Below are 26,241 nucleotides of genomic sequence, written 5' to 3'. Positions count from 1 at the left end.
TCCTTTGATGCGGAGGTAGATTCTTCTTTTAACAATCGCCCGCAAGCTGGTTTTGAAGCAGCATCTCAAACATTCTGTCCTTTCATCGAGCATAATACAAGAAGGAAGCTACTAGTAAATTTGATAGTAGCCAACACGTTTTGTCCAAAATCAAATTGTAATCATAACAATGACAAATGTAAAAAAAACTACAATACTGACGAGTCAATGTCTTAACTGAAGGGAAGTTTGTAAAACGACATTTAAATGAAATAAACAGTAATAAAATTTTAAAAGTACGTTCTGTTACGCGTGATGCCTCTGCCCAAATTCCCAAATCTGTAAATGATTATTCTAAAGGCAATAACATACCGATTCGCCACTATAAATGCTTTGTCCACAAGTTGAGAACCTTACAAAAACATGTGTGAAATGTAAAACTAAGCAGCTTAATGCATGGGTTCGACAAGGATATTTTTGTAAGAAATTTGGCAAGTGGTATACTGAGTTCACTCTAATTAAAAGGCTCTCTGCCAATGAGTGTAGTTTTATTGAGCGCGGCAGGAGAGCAGTTGAAAATGTTATTCAATGTTTTGCAAATGATAATAGAAACTGTAGGAAAGATTCTCTTGTTTGCTCTGCTAATTTATCTATGTATAATACAAGCTACTTGCCATATGCCAGGCATTTGGAACTGAACCAGAATGACATAAAAAAAATTGAAATCAGTCTTAGTAAAGAACTTTTCCAACTCTGAGATACAGAAAATTTCCCGTCGATCAACAACCAATAAGTGTGAAAGTTTCCATAGTAAGGTATTTTCATTTACACCAAAAAATACAATTTGGACCAGGAATTTGGAAGGTTTATGTCATTCTGTGGTCCATTCCTTATCTCTTGGAAATGGGAAATCCTGTATGTTACTTGGAAGCCATATGACTTAAATACAGAAAGACAGACCCATTTATCAAAAATATGAGACTTTGTGACAAAACGGGTGAATACCACACATTCAGAAAAACTGTGCAAACGAGAACATGATAAATGAATATCAATACGCTAACAGGAGAGACTTTACCTGAATGTTACAGTAAACATTTGGGTATCCATAGTGTAACAAACATTCTGCATTATTTTTGCAAATCTTGAGCTTGTTATTTATTCTCTGTGGTTCTATGATAAATGTTCTTTCCTTAAGCACAGTTCATTGTGACATAAATGTGAAAGATTCAATTTATGATCCATTGGATTAAAATTGTCAGAGATAAAGTAGCTGAGTCGATGGGCAAATATTTTTATTTTTTTCCCTCTAAATCTTGTTTCATAAACTCCATAGCCTTTATTCTGTTGCCCTGTACAGAGCAAACATCCACTGACTAATTGTTTTTGTTTCAAAAACAGAGAAAAGCTTATCTTTTTCATTTTGTGTAAGCTGACATTTAAAAAAGTCAGACAATTGGGATATTTACTTATTTACACTATGAATATACAAAAAGTGCTGTTTTCCACTGAAAATATAATCAGAAAAACATTGATTCATTGTAAATTATTGATTACTATACATATTTTACATTTTGGAATATCATATGCTTACTGAATAGTCAACTGTAAGTAACATTTTTGCAGCAAACACACTCTTTCAACTTGTGTATAAAACTTGAAAATCAGTATCTGAATAGAGTTATCTTCCTCGAATTTCAATGCATTTACCAAAACCATGAGTTCATCCCTGAAACTGTATTTTCTGTTTGTTTTCGGGGTGATTTAGAGTGAAAACACTTGAAATTATTTTTAAAAGGTGAAATTAACCTTCTGCCTTCCATTTTAATTTCATCATCTATGTTAATGGTGGCAGAAACCAGTTTTTTTTTTTCACTAATTCACGTGCAAGTGCATGCCAAATTAAAAAAAAATGCTGTAAATAAATCTGTAAGACTTAAACATGCCTAGATATTTTTTGTGTGTTAAGAATAAATTGAAACTGATAGTGAAGTAATTCTGGTCAATGTTTTTTATATTGTTTCTTTATCCCGAATCACCTACTTTTCCCAGATAACGGACAAAATCATGTCAAATTTTCAATTTTGCACCCTATTCCAGACCTCATTGCATCAAACCTGCTAATTACTGACAAGAAAATCATTCAAAATCACCTAATTTATTCACTTGCACCTCGAATAAACAACAGCGGAACCTATCCTTACCATCAAAATTTGACACTTTGCACTGTCCTTAAAGAACCAACTGTTTTGACCAATGGAAAGCATGATAAAAATGTATAGCTAGCCTTCAAACAGTATGTATATGGGACTCTAGGTTTTTCATGTCAAACAAAGATAAAACCATGAATGTTGCATATCAATGAAAACAGGGAAGGTAGCATTGTGTAATGCAAACTTAGAATTTTAAATCTTTGTATTTATCACTGCCCAGTGAAGTGACAAAGATAGCCAAAGTTTTTTAATACTAATTTTCTACGTGGGACACTGGCACAGAGGCTAAGAACTGGTACCTGCCACCTGAGAAGTTGGATATCAGTACTGACAGGTACTATGAAGATTGCCGTTCTTGGTGCAACAGGTCCCACTGGTTTGCAGTTTGTGTTGGAATCATTGAAAAATGAGCACGAAGTCTTTGCTTTGGTGAGAAATCCTGAAGGACTTAGCTCAGTAACGAACGATAAACTTAAGGTATGTTAACGGTACATGTGAGATTTTGAAAAGCGATATAATGAATGGGAATATATATCTAGCAAAGTTTTAGGCGAGTTCAAATTCAAGCAGAGGTCGCATTTTGATATATAAATTTAGGATACACAGTAATTTTTACCTGTTCATATGGGTTTTTTTTAGGATGTTTATTTGTAGTGTGCAGTTTGTCACATCGTTATTGAACATGTGTTTGTAGTGGAAAGAGATCGTCACCTTGAACAAAAATAACACGATATATTCAGAATAATTTTAATTGCCCATTATTGTTACAACATAAAAGGTAACAGCTGGAATGGGTTTATAATAAGCGCAGACTTTTATAGACTTGTACATTTTTATCAAAATTTATACGTATAACATCATAAATGATCAAAATCGATAATACTGACAGCTTCCATAAATGGTCTTTTATATAATGATGTCCTATATGTTAAGTTGTAGTATTTATAATATTATAAGAACGAATTTGCCGATTTTTCCCGTATCGATCTTTGCTTCATCATAAGCTAGGAGACTGGGCCCCGCCCAAAATTAAATCCCTAGTTTTTTGGAGATTGTACACTTGCTTTTACAGAGTACTTTATAGTGTACTCCCAAGTACTGAGTAAAGTGATATAACTGATAGACATAGTCATAACAACATCATTAAGAAAAAAAGAACCTAATTAATCTATATCTTTATAGGCAAAAGAGATTGTTGAGCGACCATTGGTCATTGTAAATGTCCATGTCACTTAGTAAATCATTATGATTTGCCATAGTGATAAGTCAGTCTATATACGACGGGTCTGGGACCAATATTAAATATACAACGCTTTCACTTTTTGAAGAATGTACTGAAGCATCGACCATGCATATTTTATTGGGCATTAGTTTTTTCTAGGGAAACCATTAGTTTTCAACTTTATTTTTTTCAGTAACCTACAGGAACAAGATTTTTTTAAAAGCAATATTGTTTACCAATTTTCAATTGAAATAATCTTTTTTTCCCACTTGATTTTTAAAACAACATTGTTTAAAAAACATGAAATCAATTTTTTGTTGTTAAAAAAAGCCCGCCCCCTCCCTCACAAAAGATGACCGGCCGGTTTCTTGTTGTGAAACTCGTTGATAGATTTGTGTAAAGCAAACCACAAAAATCAAATTGTCACTGTACAAACCCTATATGATGAATATACATGGATAGGATGACTAAGAAATACGAAAGGGGTGATCAAACATTGTCACATTCACGTAAAATTTAACAAAAAAATAGTGTGGCAGAATACAAGTAGGGAAGCTAATGTATATTGAGATGTTTTTCTTGTAAGTAGTTATTTGGGTTGGATGTGCATTAATATGGACACACTACATTGTCTGATGTCATCATTTAAGCCCTATGGCATATCAATTCAATACTTTGTCAAATATTAACTTTGAAATGATAAGATTGAAATATAGTCAGTGAATACCAACAGATGTTTCATATCTATCTACATGTATCTATATATATCTAATATAGCTTAAATAAATGTATTTATGGGATCTTTGATTTTGATTGGTTGAAAGCTAGTGTGAATTTTTGTATTTTATCATACATGTATCAGATGAATTTCGTTTATATTTCACTAACTCTGGGATCTATAAAAAAAAAGGATATCTCAATATTAATACCCTCTCTACAGCGGTATTTACTTTTCTAAAACGTATATACCTTTTCCCCTTAAAGTAGACGTTTGATCTTTAATGCGGCTGTTTTTGCTAACATCTTGAAAGCAAAAGAATAATGAAATAAAATTTCGAATGTTTAACATATAAATGTTTAAAGTATATTATCAAAATTTAAAATACTGTATAGAGGTACATGTATACAGGCTAGTTTCCCTATATTTATTCTACTCACTAGTTGTAAAATCGAAACGATAATGATGGAATTTAATATTGCTGAGTGTAAAAAAATGAAAAACTTTTGAAGATTTTTAAACAAATAAACATAAATCGACGCTTTATATTGTTAGATAAGACAGTTTTAATACATTTCATTACAAGTTTTACATTAAAAAAATGAATCGGAGGGACATCCTTTTTTTGTATCAGAAAGACAAGGCATAACTTAACTTCCATCAAAATTTTGACTAAGCTTTGAAAAGAAATACTAGTTAAGCGTTTGCGATTTGGAAATATAATTTATGTTAAAAAATACAACATAGTGTTGCGAGAACCACAAAGTACACACACCAATCTATGACAAAGTACATTTTAGAAAATATAGAAAAACGTTTTGAAATTAAATATGTGGTCATAAATTGTTCGGAAACTGGTCATACTTGCTTTTGTTTAACAAGGTGAAAGAAGTGGACATCCTAAAAGAAGATGACTTGGTGGAAACTTTTAAAAACACAGACGCCGTGGTATCTTGTCTTGGATGTCGAACAAGTTTTTTAGGATGGTCTCCAATCACATTTTATTTAGACAGCATAAAACCAATTGTCAACGCGATGAGAACTGCAAACAAAAAACGTCTTATTTGTATGTCTTCTTGGGGCACAGTTAGTAAGTATATTTATGTTATAAGATAAAAAGCATTTGTTTTGTTCTTTACAAAAGTTATGTTTTACATATTGGGTTTTTAAGTTCTTCCGTATTATGTTATTTCGAATTGTGTGCGCTTATTATACCTAACCTGTATTTTATTACCAATATTGACTCTGTTTTTAGAAGCATAAATTTTAGAAGAAATTTTCCAAATAAGGTTCCATTTGGCATCATGATGGGTCAGTCTTAAAAAAGTCCGTCAGATGTCAGGGCAATCTCAGACAACATTTGTAAATGCATAGTATGACTTTCGGGTTTTTAATGAGCTAGGTCACAAGGTAGCAGTCCCAAGAAAAATATGTCACCCTACCCGGACATAGTATTCTGAATCCTAGCCGACAAGTCTTTGCTCTTACTCCTACATGCTGTGTGCTTGTCTGAGAAGTAGCAACTACTAATTTTCTAAAAATCAAAAGTGGAGTAGCAAATTCTTCTTTTTCGTTCGACCTGGATGAGAATCAATCCCACAATATCGCGATCTCAAGACAATCACGCTACTAGAAGATCAGCTTGGCCCTTTTGTAAACATTGACTGGATTTATCGGTTAGCTTTACGATATAGTTTGTGTAAAATTGTATTTTTCGTTATTTCAATATATTTATTGTGCATTTCAAAATTCATATTTTTCCAATATAATGACAGTTTGGATGTGTATCGAACTTTTGTGAGTTAATATATGTAAGAATCGGAGTGCGATGCAACGCTGAGATGTGATGGTTTGCACTGAAGTGCGATGTTCCGTTCCCTGAAGTATGATGGTCTAAATGTCTTAAATTACACTTTCACACTAAATGAGAGATTGTCCTCTTTAATTTTGCTGCATATAAATATAATTCTCCGTTAATAGTTTATCTTTACATACTTTCTCTCACGAGTTTCACGTTTAGTACCGTAATATCATAATGCGGAAAATCTGTCTGCGGACAGAGAATACCATGCTCCATCATTCATAAAAAAAAACCCAAATCTTCTTCTGTAGATTTTGAAAATAATAGGATCCGTTACGGAAGGCTAAATTCCACTAAACATTCATATTCTCTGGTAGCATTAAAAGTTTATAAGCCCTTCATTTACTTGTTCATATGTTGAATATGCATTAAATATTTACGACTTGAATTTAAACATCTGATATCCATCAAACTATTGATCTTTTTGTTTCACAAATAGGATAGTTGTGTTTCATGTGTCATTTTGTCTTGTAACATGAACGCATTGGTTGGGATGGTAATCCGTAATGAGACCATAATAGAGCGGCTATAAAAGGATAAATTACGTGTCCCTACCAAACATTCCATATTTCTTCCGTTACATTATAAACTACCTACGTTGATAAGTTGATAAGTCCCTTATCATATTGCATTTTAAAAAATTACCACGTTTTTCAGTCATTGAAATCAGTGCTAGTTTCAATGGAAATAATATTTGCATGTAGAGTCCTGAACGATTGTAAAAACGTTGGCCTATTTTTGTCCAATATAAAAATAAGAAGATGTGGTATGATTGCCAATGAGACAACTCTCCACCATAGAATAAATGACATAGAAGTTAACAACTATAGGTCATCGTTTTGCTTTCAACAATGAGCAAAACCCATACCGCATAGTCAGCTATAAAAGGTCTCGAAATGCCAAATGAAAATAATTCAAACGAGAAATATAACGGCCTGATTTATGTACAAAACATTGAACGAAAAACAAATATGATTTACAGCAACAAACGACCACCACTGAATTACAGGCTCCTGACTTTGGACAGGCACATACAGAAAAAATCATTTTAACAAAGTAAACTACAACGTTAGTTATGACTGGAAATTCAATGACTATTCATAATGACTGTTTTAATTTAAACGGGTTATACTCTCGATGGTTTACTTAGAAAAAACTGAAAAGCTGCATCTTACAAACAAATTTACCTCTACATTGACATATGAAAAAACATTGAAATTTTAGTGATCCATCGCACTTCTGTGTTACAACCAACACACTTCGGCGTAGCTATCAGCAATATAGCATCACAATACGATCATCACAATATAGCATGGTCAAAAACGCATTTCAAAGTCAAACCATCGCACTTCATCGTGACTTTCACGGTTCGGAGTTTAAACCATCGCACTTCATCGTGACTATCACGGTTCGGAGTTTAAACCATCGCACTTCATCGTGACTATCACGATTTGGAGTTTAAACCATCGCACTTCAACGTGACTATCACGGTTGGAGTACCATCGCGGAGTCCTACATATATATATATATATATATATATACCACTCGTCTAAACATCAGCCCAACAATGTTAGATCTGTAAATTAGCAAATTTACAGATCTAACGTTGTTGGGCTGATGTTTAGACGAGTTGTATATACAGAATGTACACAGCCATGTATCACCATCACTGCTGGTGATCCGATGGATTAATCTGCTGTAGAGTTGTCACTGGTTCAGACGTACTTATATATATATATAGGCAGAGGATACAAGGATAAAGATAAAGGAGTCAACAGAACACCTCTTGTACTCACTTACCATCCTGATTTTAAAAATGTGTCATCCATTGTTCAAAAGCATTGGAAAATTGTAGAAAATGACTCCAATTTAAAAAAAGTATTTTCCTCACCACCAGTCATGGCCTTCAGACGACCTAAAAACATCCGTGACAAATTAGTGACAGCTGTATTAACAAAGCAACCTACTCCACCTCCCGGTTGCTACAAACAATGTGGCAGAAGGAATTGCTTATGTTGTAAAGCTGCCAATACAAGCAGTTCTTTCATCAGCTCCTTTACAAAACAAAGTTATACCATTTACTCAAATTCCAACTGTAAAACGGAGAACTCAATTTATGTACTAACATGTAACACTTGTGGCATTCAGTATGAGGGAGAAACAATGGATAAATTTAATATCCAACAGCTCCACACTAAAGAACCTGATGGTCTTCATGAAAAAGACGAGAAAAGATACAGGAAAGATAAAGAATAATTTAGTACACAGCATCGTCCTTTTTATCCTTTGATATTGGCCAATGGACGTTGCAAACTTCAACCACCAATTTTGTAAATAATCTTGAACTTCATCCAAATTTTGAATTCTTTACAAGACAGCTAAATTTATGTACAGTGAGCTGCAAAAGTTTCTTATCTACATCCGATTTCACCTGGATAGATGCACGCTTGATGAAGCTAGTTTGTCTAGCGAAATATTGCGTTTATTTTTTATCGCGTTGTAAATATTTTAAACATTCTAATATTCACATACTCAATAGTGTGTTAAAATTACATTGTTAGGCAATTTATAATTTCATTTGTGTAATTGAATTAATCTTTGTACTGATTAATCCACACTCAAATAGATTCGTATGTTATGTGTTGCTATTTATAGGCACTTATATATAAAGGCAGACACATACATATATTAATTTACAGTGGTTGTACGCTTCTAAAAATAGATTAGCATCCTGTAATTATACTGAAGAGATGAGTAGATGATCATTTCTCTACACTAAAAGAATACTTCGTGTATTGTATCAGATATCCTTGTTTAATTCCTACGAGAAGGTAATCCTTTACAGGACTGAAATGTTTACTGCAGATCTGCAGCAGACTTGCTGCAGGTTTGCTGCAAACAAAAAGCTTGCAGGAACCCTTTGAATAATAACCTCCTGCAAACATTGCAACTTTTTGCTGCAAGCTTGCAGAAACAATTATGTTTGCAGTAAGATTGCAGGAAAACAAGTAAAACTGTGAACTACTGCTCACTAATGATACCCCCGCCGAAATATTTCGGTAAACAGGAAGTTGTTGAGTGATGAATCTGAAAACGCATTACACGGTATAGCTGACTTATATAAACCCTGAAACCAAATTTCAGAAATCCTTATCAAGTAGTTCCTGAGAAAAATGTGACGAAAATTTTCAACTTGGCTATCATGTGTAAAATAATACAAGTGTTCGGTAAACAGGAAGTTGTTGAGTGATGAATCTGAAAACGCATCACACGGTGTAACTTACTTATATAAACCATGAAACCAAATTTCAGAAATTCTTGTAAAGTAGTTCCTGAAAAAATGCGACGAAAATATTCAGTGGACGGACGGACTGACTGACGGATGGAAAAATGTTACGAAAATTTTCAACTTGGCTATCGTATTATTGGCTATCGTATTATTGTAAAACAAGTTGTTCCTGAGAAAAATGTTACGAAAATTTTCAACTTGGCTATCGTATTATTGGCTATCGTATTATTGTAAAATGATACAAGTGAAAATAAAACAAGGGTTCGGTAAACAGGAAGTTGTTGAGTGATGAATCTGAAAACACATCACACGGTGTAACTTACTCATATAAACCCTGAAACCAAATTTCAGAAATTCTTGTAAAGTAGTTCCTGAAAAAATGCGACGAAAATATTCAGTGGACGGACGGACTGACTGACGGATGGACTGACGGATGGACTGAAGGAAGGACAGACAGAGGTAAAACAGTATACCCCCACTTTTTTAAAGCGGGGTATAACTAGAATATAAGGGATGGTCGCAGCTAGATTGCAGAAATCTTTGACAATTCTATATGTTTGCAAGAGCATTGCAAGAATTACATAAAATGACTGAGCATGACTATTGGTAACTTCCTGGAAGATAAAGATTTGAAATTTGAAAATGTTGATGGTGTTTGAGTCATGTTATATATTAGTGCTCAGGGAGGCATTTTAGATTGGAAATTAAAAGTTTAATTTTCAAAGACATTATTGTAAGTACAAATTCTTCATAGAAGTGTAAACTTATAAAATTCGTCCCCTCCACAAATACAAATGCATGAAGGTTTGAAAAACATTTTCAAACATGTAACCAATATACAATACTCTCTATTAATATGTTTTGAGATTGTAACTTATCAAATATTTTGTTGTAATAACGCAAGTTGAATTTTGTGACAATATTGATTTTTAAACTAGCTGTATATACATGATATATGCACAAAATAAATTTCAAATCAACCTTTTTTTTGGTATTTTAGATATGCATGCATGCAATTCATTTGAGCACGTACACTTAAACAACAAAAAAACTTTTTAAAAGGTATTAACTTATGCTATGATAATTTTGCAAATGATAAAGTATTTAAATCAGGTATACATGTAACCTAACTTTTTCAGAATTTTCTGTGTAATATAGATAATGTGATGTGTACACAACATGACATTGGTTAATTGTATAATGTATGTAGTTCCTGCAGGTTTACAGCAAACACGCAGGAGAAAGATTAATTTGAATATAAATGTTTGCCGCAAACACGCAGCAGGTCTGCAGCAAACACGCAAGAGAAAGATTAATTTGCATAAAAATGTTTGCAGCAGGTCTGCAGCAAACACTCATTTGCATATTAATGTTTGCAGCAGGTCTGCAGCAAACACTCGTTTGCATGGTAAATTGTTTGCAGCAGACCTGCAGCGCATTTGCAGCAAACATGCTGCAAATACAGACTTTGTGTTCGCTGCAAGTCTGCAGCAAGTTCGCTGCAGACTTGCAGCAAATATTTGCAGGAGGCTGATATTTTCAGTAATGGAACACCACTCGAAACGGAAGCTGATTTTTATCAGCTATAGTTAGAGGAGAGGATAAGGTGTCTGCGCAATGCTAGGCGGTGTTGTCGTAGAAGTAAGAAATAAAAAATACAGGATCCAGCCCCGCTCGGGGAGGAAGTAAAGAAACAGATCTACTCTAACATCTTTAGGTTGATTTTCTAATCACTTTATATATATATATATATATTATATTTGCCTTCGGGTTTATATGATCCGTTCATCCTATTTTGACTCCTCAAAATTCAAGAGTCTATCCTAAATTGAGGTAAATTGTATGGCTTTCCAAATACCGATTCGATTCCTGACATCACTGAAGAGACATTAATTGTCGAAATCCGGATATGGTGTACAAAAACCTTTGCACCTTTTGTTTGCGGTATATCATCTTTTCCGCAAGTTTATTGTTTTCTGTTTAGTATTAAATTTATAATTAAGATCCATTTATTACATCGGTGATCCGTTTATTTGGCAATCGCCAATGGCAGTCAGCCTGGTTTAAGAACATTTGTTGTTCGACCTGTTAGTCAAATGCGTTTTGTTAAAATATACTTTTTCACTTTTTTGGTCATTTGGAAAATGTTGTTTGTGCTGTATTTAGACCCCTCTAACAAGAAATTTGTTTTGCATGCACACGTATAAAAATTGCGGTTTTTATCCAACGCAATTATAGGTTTGAACGTTGTTTTCAATTTAGACTTGTTTATATATATATATATATATATTCATAATTACTCTAAATATCAGCACAACAATGTTAAATCTGCAATTTTGCGGAAGCAAATTTTTGTTCTTAGATAAGCCAATCGCCAATGGCAGTCAGCAGGGTTTTAAGAACATCTGTTGTTCGACCTGTTAGTCAAATGCGTTTTGTTAAAATATACTTTTTTCGCTTTTTTGGTCTTTTGGAAAATGTTGTTTGTGCTGTATTTAGACCCCTCTATCCAGAAATTTGTCTTGCATGCACATGCACGTATAAAAATTGCGGTTTTTATCCAACGCAATCATAGGTCTGAACGTTGTTTTCAATTTAGACTTGTATATATATATATATTTTCAATTTAGACTTATTTATATATATATATATATATATATATATATATATATATATATATATATATATATGTGTGTATATGGGTATGTAGGAGGCATTATGTTTTCTGGTCTTTGCGTCCGTCCCAAATATTGTTAACATTTTTGATTAAAGTTTAAACATAAGGATGTGATAATTGGTTGACAATGAGAAAAGTATCCATTAAGACCAAAGGACAAAGATGTGAACTAGTGCATGTCATCCTACGGCCTTCAACAATGAGCAAAACTCAAACCATATACTAGTAGTAATCTTATAAACAATTTAAGGAAAAACTAACGGCCTAATAAGACAGACAACAACTATCGACAACCAATGGATTACAGGTTCTTAGCTTGGGACAGATATTGGGTTTTAACATGTTTGTAAAAATCAGTTGGATATGGCTCGACTGATCAGATCGGTATTAAGCACAAAAAACAAAAACAAAAAACATTTACAGTAACAAAAAACTGAAGACACAAAGTACTGATCTTAAGAGTAATTTATCATGAAGTTGTTGGATAATCAAATTTAAACTTAATACATGTTCATTATGATGTCACTTTAAAATCATATTCTAAATTACGATTTTGATCCCTATCTCATTGTTCAATGAACACAGAAAAGAGATCGCGCAACCGGGGAATTTTGTCCCATGAACATATATTCTTGTTTTTGAGTTTCATATATTATTTCAAATTTTCAAGGTACACCAGAAGAACCAAGAATAATTAAATACTTTTTGAGACCTATTTTTCTGTCGAGTACATTTAAAAGTATGTCAGACATGGAAGATTACTTGAAAGATTCTTGTTCGGATATAGACTACACAGTCGTGCGACCACCTGGGCTTACTAACGATCCAAGTTCAGGTAATAACAAATACGAAGATAATATGGAAACTTTAAATGTCATGAGTAATTTCTATTGTTCAAACATTCGTATATATATATATATTTACGTAATAGTTATCCCATGAGGACGCGGTGTGTCAGTGTAAGATAACCCCGACGGCCGGAGGCCGTAGGATGATCTTACACTGACACACCAAGTCCGAGTGGGATAACTATTTTACATGCCAGCTCTTCTAGACTATATGAAAAAAAAACATTTACGATTCATAAAATCTAGTTCAGAATGCCATACAATAATTATAATATACTTTATATATTACTATATAGTATATACCCTTTATGAGCCCCGGATACAACGCTTAAATATGTTAAATTAACAGAGAGTTTGTATCCAGTCGTCTTGGCGTAGGAGTGTGAATCGTGGCATCATATGCTAACGGTCTTGAGTTCGGTTCCCTACATAGACACTGGAAATTTAGTGGATTTTTTTCTACATAATTTTGAAAGTAAGTCTTATTCCGCTTAAATATTTCTAAGTTTTATTGTGTGTTCGACATTCCCGCCAAAATGTTACAGAACAAAAGAAAGTATGCAGAACAAAGAAACTCAAGGTAGGATGATCTGGTAGGGGTGATCCGACACAGAACAAAGGAGTTAGGATGTAATTATAAAATAGCAAAATAGCAACTGGTATCACAGTTAATGTGGTAAACGGAACATTTTGGAAATCTCGCTTAACCATTTCGTTGAATTTAAATAATTTCAAATGCAATATCATTTGAACTGTGATAAACTGCAAAACAACAAAGTCATTATCCATGTACTTTATAAATGCATTTATTATAAAAGTTTGTGGGATAGTTTTTTTCATTATATATTTTTGTAAAACATTGTAAAATGACGTATTGATTTCCACTGACAATAAGATTAGCAAGTTTCGGGTAATACATCAGATGACTACATTTGTTAACCATGAAAGTTGCAAATCAAACTTTTAATTTGTTGAATATTTTTTTATTAAATAAAACTAATCTGAAATATTTATGGACACCAACTAGTGTGCTGCTTTGTCAGATTATACACTTCTCACGTTTTACAGAAAAAGAAATAAAAGCAGAGGAGGGTCAATGCATTCCAGACATTGTCGGAAGAATACCACGGCGTGACGTTGCAAAGTTTATGTTAGAATGTGCTATCAGCCATGACTGGAACCAGAAATGTGTTGCTATAGGACTTGAAACGTAAAGAAGACCAAAACCAAATTCTCTTCTTTTCTTTATTTATATTTCATTGTTGTAAAGAATGATATGATAATATATATAATAAATCTTTCTCTATGTTTATTTTGATAAAACCAAGAAGAAATGGTAAAAAATGTTTGTCTCTATGCACAAACCTATATTGCAATTTAAGCGAAATGTCATATAAATAATCTTAAAGCATAATATTTAAATCAAATTAATATAACACAAGTTTTAAAAAGAACCTAAATAACAATACCGAAAGAGGAATCCTAAAAGTAAAACACATTACCAATTTTCAATTATGGTCCTAAGAGTGGACTTCTGCACAAAAAAATCCCACCAGAAAACTGATTAACTAATTAATAACAAATACAGTTTACGGAAAACAAATATGGCAGACATGAATCAACGACAAGCACTGATTTACAGGCTCCTGACTTGGGTCAGACACATTAAGAATGTGGCGAGGTTTAACATGTTTGTGAGCGATAACCCTCTCTCTAACATGGACAATAATGTAACAGCACAACACAAGAACAAGTTTTAAAAATCAGTTGCAATTAGATTGGTACGAGGCACAAATAAACAAATAACATAAAAACAATAACACGAAGCACCGATATAAGAGCAATCGCAGTCACTGGAATTTAGTTTAAAGAGCCAATTACAACTAATAATTAAATCTTGTTCTCCCAGACTAAAGTATCAATTCGTGAGTACGAATTTAAATGTTCATTTAACTACAAATTTTCTATAGGCTTGTATGTAGGGTATGTAAAATTACGAAATCAAATATCCGCAAAAATACAATTTTTCCTTAAGGCACGAACATGAATACATACGAAAATAAATGAAAACACAGTTTTTAGCTATGTTTTAATTTAAAAAACAAAATCAATATTATTACCAATAAAACACTGTTTAAAGGGGCATTAGCTGTCAAATTCACCGATTTGACACAATTTTCTAAACTAAAACGTATATCCAAATTAGAAAAAGGTCTAAAATAAACAATTAACAATACATGGACTCAATAATATGTATCAACATTTCGTGTGCATTTTTATCTATAGACGTCATCTAATTAACCATCGAGATGACACCCGAAGACTGCCGACGGTAATATAACCCGATATAAACATAAATATCAAATACAAAAAGATAACAACCACGTGCAATTTGGTTTTTCTAGATCTGTTTGATTTCATATTGTAAGTTAAAAAAGATGATTATCATCGTGATTACCTGTACAATAATGATTTTTTTGTGGATTGAATTAGTCAACCATAATGGATCATCCTTGTTTCACTTTCAATGTTGACATTCATTACCTTTTTATAGCTGAATACATGCGTAACCTATCTCCAGCTAAGGGGTTAAATTGAAGGTCACATGAATACGAATTCAATGAGGTGTGAATAATTCATCAGCGATTTTTCTTATCTTAGTTTGACATAATTGAACTAAATTGGCTGCTAAAAGCGAATTATTATTTCACTATATGACTTTCATTAATGATTGAACCAAAAAAAAATAATCATATTTTATTTTTTTGATTCAGCCATGCTGGATCTATGCGATCACTCTGTTTTTGGAGATGGTGAAGATTACTAAGTTGAAGACATGATATTAAACTAATTATGTGTTTTTATGACTTGCAGAAACTTTCTACACCATTTTAATCATCAACTGCCAACTTTTGACATGTTATTTGTCCTTAAATCAAGAAAAGATTGGTCGAACAACCCTTTTATTTTAGATATACACTTGCATATAGTTCCTTTGTAAATCAAATTTTATAATGATTTACTATTTATGAATTAATTTGAAAGAGTATTTGTACATCAATTGAATCAGATGATAAGAAATTTGAAAGTATTATATTAATATCTTATCTGATGTGTAAGTTGTTGTTCAATGAAATGTAGGTCAACATCTGTATTAATATATTTAAGTTGATTCCAACACTTTTTTGAAATGGTATTACTCCAATTCTTTCCATTGGCAAGTAAGAGTCAGTATGATTATCAACTGTCATGATTTTCAAATAATTACAATCAAAGGTAATTGGAAATGACCCCAGGCTTAATTCACCACAGTTAATATCTCATGACCTGTTACATAATTAAATAGACACAATTTATTACACACCTAACTGAATACACACATTCTCAATAGTAAACCTAAATATGTATTTATTTATTTTAATCTACACTAAAATATTCTGTTAGTTTTGCTAGCTAGCTGAATGATTAATTAGATGTGTTTTTTTTCAAAGAAAAGACAAAAAATTAAAAAAAGTATGTATCAAAAATGCAAGCAAATTTTATTTCACTTGTAAAATCAGAGTGTCATCATCATCTGACATAAGTCAATAATCAAGTTCAAATTAATTAGTTGCAATTATCAGAAATTTGGTTGAAATAATATACAAAATTGCATTACTCTTACCTGAGCATTTTCTGCAATAAAACTTAGTTGTTTGTTCTACATTTATATCCCATTATATTGCTATTTAACAGTTATTGGAAATATCTCATCATTAGGCACTTGTACATTTAATTTACAGGAAATGTATTTTTGTCTTAATGAAGAATGAACACCAATTTAGATAAAAAAATAGTTATTATTTGTTTTAATTTTTGTTGTTGAGAAAGTGCATTTCTAAGGCCTCTTTCTGGAAATTATAAAGCCAGTTATTATAAATGGCATATAAAAAAATATATTACTTATTTGACGATATCCCTTTCCATTCTTGTCAAAAAAAATCTGACAGAGTCTAAAATTGAAATATCAATATATATATAACAATATTTGCTTTAATATTTTTATTTCCTTTGGAAAATAACATAGAAATTTTACAGTAAGATTGAAAATGAAAAGAGAAGAAAATATTGAAAAAAGTATGGTCAGAAAGAATATCAGACTAGCTATAAATATGGCTGGATCACAACATCGACGATGCTTTGATTTATATCTCGTAACTAATGCCCCTTTAAATACTTTACTACGGTGTTAAATTGATAACCTTTGAAAATAAGATTATACAAAGGATCAATGAGTTGGCATGGATCGTATCTAGATTTACGTACTCTACAAACAACATCACCGTAAGAATTACGAATTTTAGTAAGAATTCTTCAGGTAGAGCCGAACTTCCTTACCAAATTTTTGTATCTATGAAAGAATTAAGTAAACGTTTTATGGACTTAATCATTTGCCAGTTATATAGAAATTACGTTCATTGTTAAGATAAATAATAAGGAATGAAAAAAACGTCTTTTTTGTCGTAAATTCTTGTATATAGTTTCCCGTGTGAAAATTCAATACAATGTATCAAAATCTAGAAAAGGACAATTATTGCTGTCTATAATAGATTAATTTGAAGAAAATTCCCTTGGGTAAATTTCCGAAGCAAAATTAGAAAATTCTTGATTATTGAATGCAAAACATATCATCAAGGTAACGGTAATTGTTTTTGCTCGTTTTAACATGGGTAGGCATTTTAAAGAAGCTGATTCTAGAAAAAGAAACCACCGTAAATGAATAGGCTGACGTCAGAGCAGTGGTTTAAATTCATTGGATTAGAATGGGTAAGAAAAGGAGTTAATTAAAAATTTTCGGAAACAAAAGGCCTATGTCAACAAATAGAGAAATGTAATTCTTTTTTTCAGTTCGACTTTGTAATTATGACCATATCTTATCTGAGGAGACTAACGTGACTAAGAACTAAAACATACCTTAAACACATCAGAAGACATGTCCTAGTCCTAAGACAGCTTTGATGACATGACCCCAGGAATGAAGATATATAATCTTTTATTAGATATATAATCTCTTAACAGTAAGAAGCAATTAAAAATCTGGATTCTTTCTTAAAATATTCATCCGATTTCCTATTTCTTATATATTGAGTGAAGTTTTTTTCCCTTCTTTTTGTGTTTCAATTTTTTTTGTGCTTTGCAAAGATTTTGAGATCATGAACCATACAAAATTATAATTTTATTTAAATATTTATTTCAACACTGTGGTTACGCTTTCATCGGGGGTAAAGTGGGTACGTTTTTACTGACCATATCGATATATCAAACAAAGGCTTGTTATTGATATTTAATCAGTTCGGCGAAACTATTGAGGAAGTAGGTCTTAATTTTGGAAAATAAAATAAGGTAAGGCTCACTGCTTATTTAAAAGAAAGACCCGTTCAAAATTCAAATGTGAAAAATCTGAAATTTAAAGCAGCAAAACAAAAATAACATATATATAAAATCAACTTGTAGTAGTAAATAAAATGAATTGGAGTAGGAATGCAGTTTGGGAATTTTTTCATTGAGTGATATTGTTTAGATTTTCATATAAAAACAACACAAGGATTCCACTAAAATGCAATTTTATACAGCATATATGTGTAAAATGTCGTTAAAGACATTAAGACGTCGCTCTTATTAAAAGCGCCGATTTTGTTCAATACCTGTCAATATGAAAAAGATACTAGGTCATGATTGACAAAATACGTTAACCCGGTTGCCGCGGAGCATTTTTAAAACATTTTTTGTGGGTCATACGAATATTTTGTTTAATATTTCATTATAAAACATGAAATGAATAATTTTCTACGTATATTACAGCATATCATGAAACTGTGCAGTACATGTGTTGCTGACAGAAAAACGAAAATTATATTTATTAACAAAAAATAAGTAAACAAATGTGCCAACATTATTATTATATGAAAATTTTCCTTATTTTTTGAATGATTCATTTTCTCATATTGTTTTATCAATCCGGGGAAAGTATTTTTAATATGTATCTCAAAATCACAGTTACCTTTAGGAAAAATACCACATAAATTGATATCACAGCTTCAAATGTAGATGTACTTTGTTGTAACAAAAGTATGCTGTATATCTAAACATATAACCAACTTATACATTCTTCAAGATGGCTTTAATATGCAATTTGAAAGTTTTTGGTAAATAGAGGATAAAACCTAAAGAAAAACACGTTCTTAACCAAAACGAACATTCTTTCAGAGGTAATGCTGTAAGTTACCTTTCAGATACAATTTGATTGATTTGTGTTACATAAATGTTTGAAAAACGTTTTGAAATTATTTGAAATATTACTGTTTGATTTCCTTGATACGTATAGTTTAAGCCTTTGTATAAAGTTTGAGGCCTTCGATAACCTACAGCTATGTAGATTTTTACCTCCTAATTTTGTGACTGGTTAATTGTCTCAACATCAATCATTCCATTCAGCCGTATTTTTTTTTATCAATGATACAATATTTGTTTTTTTACTATTGTTGTAAATTAGAAGCAACAGTAGATTGCCGATGTCCAAATCTCGTAAATATATTTGGAATAACAAACAAAATTAAAGTAAACCTGAGGGAATTGCTTGAACTCCTAACTTAGCGAGACCGACTGTGTCGACATGATAACCGTATCCGGCTATACATTGATCACCCGATAAGAGAATCCAAACTCAGTCAAAATGTTTTAATAGGGAATAGAACACATACGGTAAATTTATAAATTAGACGTTTATTCTGGTATCTAGAGATCTGTCCGCGAAAAGATGTTTTCATGTGAGTTGAGACACAGACATGTCGTTGTGGTCAACCAGTTCATATTAATGTCCATAGCAGTCTTTCTTCTCAAAACCCTGCTGGATATTTTTGTGTGTGTCAGTAAGACATTCCTGTTTATGTAGTCTGTATAATTTGAAAACTCATCAGAGACCAGGCTGAAAATAAACAAAACATTGATACCGATAACATTCTTTATGGACCTGTTCACAGCCCGACGTCTGCAGTATAGAAACTGTCGTTTTTTACTAAATTTCAATCCTGGTATCTATGATGAGTTTATTTGTTACCATCTGCCATGATTGTTTTTCATTATATTTGAAACCTGAAAACAAAGAGATATGTAACGCGTGTAGTAAGGTATACTCAATACAACTTCATGGCTAGTTACAGCGCTGGGTTCTTGGTTTTGATGCAACCGTCACACGATAGACGGCCTCGGTGAGGTCTGTCGGAGATCCGCTAAGTATTACAACTTAATTTTTACAGCTTTAAGAAATACATCAATTTCTAACACTGCAAGTTTTAAAGAAAGATGTAAATACAGCTATTTTAAATTCGAATACTTAGTTTTGTAATTATATTTCAACCGTTAATTGGAGTGTGGTGCGTTTTAAGGATTACCACATACTATAGGTCATGTTTTTCTTTTCTTTTAATTTGGTTGTTTCATTTGAAAAAAGTTGGAATTGTAAATGTATCAGATAATTTATGTTATAATGATAATCTAATTGTATGGATTGTATTTGCCAAAAAAAGGCTCATGATTGGCTATGATGATCGAGTATTCTAATTATTTGTTTACAATACTTCATTTAATGTGACTGTATCACAAGATATCTCGCGACCCTATACAATGAATATAAAATTTGAATGATATTGCTGTCAAAGTAATGACAGATTGTTTTAAAATACAATGACATGGAACTTCAAATTGTTATGGAGGCTTATTTCTGTCGTCGTGAAGTCGAATTGTCGAGATAATTAAAGAGGTTTGTTTAGATAATTATCGCGGCAAGTCGACTTAATTATCTCGACAACGACGACGGCAGAAATAAGCCTCATCAAATATCTATACTTATAATGCATCGTGTAACGATTCCCATCTACTAACGCATTAATAAAGGAAACGACATGAATGTGGTCAGTTTGGCCAGAGCGCTTGGTTCTACGCAAGTAGTGTTACAGCTGCACGAGTTTTAGATTCTGATGTCAGAGGAATGTCGGAGATTGATCTACTGACTTTTAAGAAACAAGATTTAAAATCCCATGTAGGAAGTGAACAAGCCAGCTTTGTGTGTTGTACCATATAGCAGAAACCTTTGTTACAGTATATAATGTTATGTATAAATATACATGATTACCAGGAGCGGATCCAGGATTTTTGAAAGGGGCGTAATTCCCGATAATTGAATTTTTTTTATATATATCGTGAAAACTTTATATTTGTTTATACTTTTTGCGACCAAAAGATGAGGGGGAGGGGGGATGGGGTGGGGGCTGGGTCCGCCACTAAGTAATAAAGAGTATAAGCATTGGGTCATCTACTTAAATCGGTATCATAAAATTGAGAATAGAAAGAGGGAATGTGGCAAAGAGACCACAACCCAACCAAAGAGCAGAAAACAGCTGAAGGCCACCAGCGAGAAAATCCCGCACCCGCAGACAAGCTTCAGCTGGCCCCTAGATAAAAATGTGTACTAGTTCAGAGAAAATGGACGTCACACACAACTCCGAAACATATTGATCAACAAAAATTAAAAGAAAACATACAAGAATAACAAAGGCCAGAGGTTCCTGACTTGGGACAGGCGCAAAAATGCGGTGGGGATAAACATGTTTTGAAAGATCTCAACCCTTCCCCTATACCTCTAGCCAATGTAGAATAAACAAACACAGCAATACGCACAGTAAAACTCGGTTTAAAGGAAGTCCGAGTCCGATGTAAGAATAGGTAACAGAAGAAACTAAGCAAAATGACAATGATAACATAAATTTACAAAGGACTACTTGCAGTCACGAACATGCCAGCCCCAGACCTCAATTAAACTGATTGAAAGAGTATGTCTTCATGATATGAAAATCAAGCAAAATCCCTCCCGTTAGGGGTTTAGTATCATACCATCATAAAATATATGAGAACATAGCCCGTATCATTTATTTAGCGCAAAATTCTTATTATTCCCATTATAGTGGATTGTATATATAATTTCAACGTTAACGATAAATAAAGATGATAATTATGACTGAAAGGATGATTGTAAGTATGTAAATGTATTTATTTTTATTCATGAATGATATATAATCGAATATGTAAACAGAGGCGGTTAAGAGGGGCGGGGTGACCGGGGCCTCCTTATGGAGCTACATTTATGGTTAATCTAGACTTTTTACCTATTTCAATCCATACTTTTTCTAATTTGGGGGCCCCTGACCCCTTTCAAAATCCTGGATCCGCAACTGGTAACGAGGAGATATTCAATAATACCAAGGGGAATAACTTATCTCACATTTTGCGTATATTTTTGAAAGAAGAGAGATAACTCTACTTCCTTTACATTACAATATCGATGAGGTGGCAGAAACCAGTTTTTTTCACTAATTCACGTGCAAGTGCATGCCAAATTAAAATAAAATCTGTAAATAAATCTGTAAGACTTGAACATGCCTAGATATTTTTTGTGTGTTATGAATTGATTAAAACTGATAGTGAAGTACTTCTGGTCAATGTTTTTTATATTGTTTCTTTATCACGCATTACCTACTTTTCCCAGATAACGGACAAAATCATGGCAAATTTTCAATTTTGCACCCTATTCCAGACCTCATTGCATCAAATCTGCTAATTACTGACAAGAATATCATTCAAAATCATCTAATTTAATCACTTGCACCTCGAATAAACAACAGCGGAACCTATCCTTACCATCAAAATTTGACACTTTACACTGTCCTTAAAGAACCAATTGTTTTGACCAATGGAAAACATGATAAAAATGTATAGCTAGCCTTCAAACAGTATGTATATGGGACTCTAGGTTTTTCATGTCAAACAAAGATAAAACCATGAATGTTGCATATCAATGAAAACAGGGAAGCTAGCATTGTGTAATGCAAACTTAGAATTTTAAATCTTTTTATTTATCACTGCCCAGTGAAGTGAAAAAGATAGCCAAAGTTTTTTAATACTAATTTTCTACGTGGGACACTGGCACAGAGGCTAAGAACTGGTACCTGCCACCTTACGCATTTTTTTTATATTGTATGTGTTTGACTTTTGATGTTATGTACAAGTTTATTAGTCTTTTTTTTAATTAAAAAATCTTAAATGAGAGTTATATTTCTTCATGAAACAAATTTTACAGGCTTTCAAAGGAAGGTGGTGTCTTTGCGGAATTTCATTCAAAATTCCAGCCGTCACTGACAATCACAGAAAAATGCTTAAAAAATAATTAAATGTGATAGGCACAAATAAAAACCATATAGAATTATTATGTAGTAAATGTTATTAAAAGAAAACATGTAAAAAGGCCAAAAACATTACATGTCTATGAAAAAATATAAAAAATATTACCCCACTTTTCAAATTTCCAGAGATTTTCAGTTCAAAATATGTAATAAAAGTATAATTTTATCCAAGGCATGTACTCATATGTTAAAAAAAGTCCATTGAACTAAAAAATAAATTGCTATTTGTGTTATATAATGTTACATTCATATACCTCACATTGATTTATTATGTTAGATTTAATATATGACAGTCAAAGGGAGGTAATAAGTAAATATTTTGACAGCATCTATCAACCTCTTTTAGATGACTCAGCACAGGACATAAAGTTCTAAATCTATCAAAACATATGATTCAGAGATGTTGAAACTGTATCCCTTCTATTTTAAATTCTTATTGCACTCTACTTTGTCAAATTGACCCATCATAAATTCCTTTCCATTTCATACAAACAAGTTGTAAGTGATAGTCGTTTCTAATTTAAAATGGTTTATTCTCGTCGAAGTTTCTTAACAAATCGTTCAAAGCAAAAAAAAGTGTTTCAGAAGGGACATAAACACTTTCCAATACACAAGGATTCTTAGAAATCAAATGGAAACTGTTCTTTTTCTTCTGATTTCAAACGTCCAAATTCACAGGAATACAATGATGCTGTAAAAGTTCTGAGTGATAATCAAACAACAGACACTAAACATGCTAAACACCTGGTTCCTTCAAAAATGAGACCTGAAAAAGATCAGGAATGTGAAAATTTGAATGATTTTTCAGTTTCTGAAGATTCAGAAGAAAATATAATTGTAACACTTAAAAAATTAACAAATCTTATCATTGAATTTATACCGCACAATTGTTCGCTTTCTAAACCAGATGTTGTCATGTCGAAAAGGTTGGGTATTTGTGTTTCAGTAAAAGTAGTATGTACAAATTGTGGCTTCTCGTCTGAACCTGTAAAACTTTATTCAACAATGAAATCTCCTACAGGCCCAGACAGTGGTATACTAAACAATGCATTGTTGATACCAGTGATCAAATCAAAAGTTGGGATCTCAGATATCATTACAATAATGTCTTGCCTTAACATTCAGTGCTTAAGTCGGACGGTAATGCAAAGAGAGGTCAACAAAATATCAGATTTAATGGTTGACATCAATAAAAATACAATGATGGAGAACCAGGAATATGTGAAAAAAGTCCTTGAGTGTGCAGAACAAGACAATTCCTTTGATGCGGATGTAGATTCTTCTTTTAACAATCGCCCGCAAGCTGGTTTTGAAGCAGCATCTCAAACATTCTGTCCTATCATCGAGCATAATACAAGAAGGAAGCTACTAGTAAATTTGATAGTAGCCAACACGTTTTGTCCAAAATCAAATTGTAATCATAACAATGACAAATGTAAAAAAAACTACAATACTGACGAGTCAATGTCTTAACTGAAGGGAAGTTTGTAAAACGACATTTAAATGAAATAAACAGTAATAAAATTTTAAAAGTACGTTCTGTTACCAGTGATGCCTCTGCCCAAATTCCCAAATCTGTAAATGATTATTCTAAAGGCAATAACATACCGATTCGCCACTATAAATGCTTTGTCCACAAGTTGAGAACCTTACAAAAACATGTGTGAAATGTAAAACTAAGCAGCTTAATGCATGGGTTCGACAAGGATATTTTTGTAAGAAATTTGGCAAGTGGTATACTGAGTTCACTCTAATTAAAAGGCTCTCTGCCAATGAGTGCAGTTTTATTGAGCGCGACAGGAGAGCAGTTGAAAATGTTATTCATTGTTTTGCAAATGATCATAGAAACTGTAGGAAAGATTCTCTTGTTTGCTCTGCTCATTTATCTATGTATAATACAAGCTACTTGCCATATGCCAGGCATTTGGAACTGAACCAGAATGACATAAAAAAAATTGAAATCAGTTTTAGGAAAGAACTTTTCTAACTTTGAGATACAGAAAATTTCCCGTCGATCAACAACCAACAAGTGTGAAAGTTTCCATAGTAAGGTATTTTCATTTACACCAAAAAATACAATTTGGACCAGGAATTTGGAAGGTTTATGTCATTCTGCGATCCATCCCTTATCTCTGGGAAATGGGAAATCATGTATGTTACTTGGAAGCCATATGACTTAAATACAGAAAGACAGACCCATTTATCAAAAATATGAGACTTTGTGACAAAACGGGTGAATACCACACATTCAGAAAAACTGTGCAAACGAGAACATGATAAATGAACATCAATACGCTAACAGGAGAGACTTTACCTGAATGTTACAGTAAACATTTGGGTATCCATAGTGTAACAAACATTCTGCATTATTTTTGCAAATCTTGCGCTTGTTATTTATTCTCTGTGGTTCTATGATGAATGTTCTTTCCTTAAGCACAGTTCATTGTGACATAAATGTGAAAGATTCAATTTATAATCCATTAGATTAAAATTGTCAGAGATAAAGTAGCTGAGTCGATGGGCAAATTTTTTTATTTTTTTCCCTCTTAATCTTGTTTCATAAACTTCATAGCCTTTATTCTGTTGCCCTGTACAGAGCAAACATCCACTGACTAATTGTTTTTGTTTCAAACACAGAGAAAAGCTTATTTTTTTCATTTTGTGTAAGCTGACATTTAAAAAAGTCAGACAATTGGGATATTTACTTATTTACACTATGAATATACAAAAAGTGCTGTTTTCCACTGAAAATATAATCAGAAAAACATTGAATCATTGTAAATTATTGATTACTATACATATTTTACATTTTGGAATATCATATGCTTACTGAATAGTCAACTGTAAGTAACATTTTTGCAGCAAACACACTCTTTCAACTTGTGTATAAAACTTGAAAATCAGTATCTGAATAGAGTTATCTTCCTCGAATTTCAATGCATTTACAAAAACCATGAGTTAATTCCTGAAACTGTATTTTCTGATTGTTTTCGGGGTGATTTAGAGTGAAAACACTTGAAATTATTTTTAAAAGGTGAAATTAACCTTCTGCCTTCCATTTTAATTTCATCATCTATGTTAATGGTGGCAGAAACCAGGTTTTTTTTCATTAGTTCACGTGCAAGTGCATGCCAAATTAAAAAAAAATTCTGTAAATAAA

General features: G+C 32.3%; 1 protein-coding gene and 1 long non-coding RNA gene across 6 annotated transcripts in view; one reads left to right on the top strand and one right to left on the bottom strand.

Moving 5' to 3' along the window:
• The window catches only part of LOC127737770 (flavin reductase (NADPH)-like), a 68,942-nt gene extending 54,835 nt beyond the window's left edge, over positions 1 to 14,107 (top strand). For 2 of the 3 annotated variants that reach the window (XM_052248680.1, XM_052248676.1), the window contains exon 4: positions 13,876 to 14,107. In XM_052248680.1, coding sequence (XP_052104640.1) covers positions 13,876 to 14,021 — 146 coding nt within the window. In that variant the 3' untranslated portion in view covers positions 14,022 to 14,107. Of the gene's footprint in view, positions 1 to 12,629; positions 12,795 to 13,875 lie in introns of all 3 variants that reach the window. The other variant, XM_052248677.1, reaches the window with a different exon arrangement.
• Positions 1 to 26,241, bottom strand: part of LOC127737774 (uncharacterized) — a 55,091-nt gene that overhangs the window by 1,223 nt on the left and 27,627 nt on the right. The window contains exon 1 of one of the 3 annotated variants that reach the window (XR_007999811.1): positions 25,912 to 25,995. The exons of 1 other annotated variant lie outside the window; for it this stretch is intronic. This is a non-coding gene — a long non-coding RNA (uncharacterized LOC127737774). Of the gene's footprint in view, positions 1 to 1,573; positions 1,655 to 25,911; positions 25,996 to 26,241 lie in introns of those variants that run through there. One more of the 3 variants, XR_007999810.1, reaches the window with a different exon arrangement.

This window comes from Mytilus californianus, unplaced genomic scaffold, assembly GCF_021869535.1.
Source record: "Mytilus californianus isolate M0D057914Y unplaced genomic scaffold, xbMytCali1.0.p SCAF_4, whole genome shotgun sequence".
NCBI lineage: Eukaryota > Metazoa > Mollusca > Bivalvia > Mytilida > Mytilidae > Mytilus > Mytilus californianus.
Note: the sequence above shows the minus strand (reverse complement) of the source record. Positions and strands in the feature narration are given on the sequence as shown.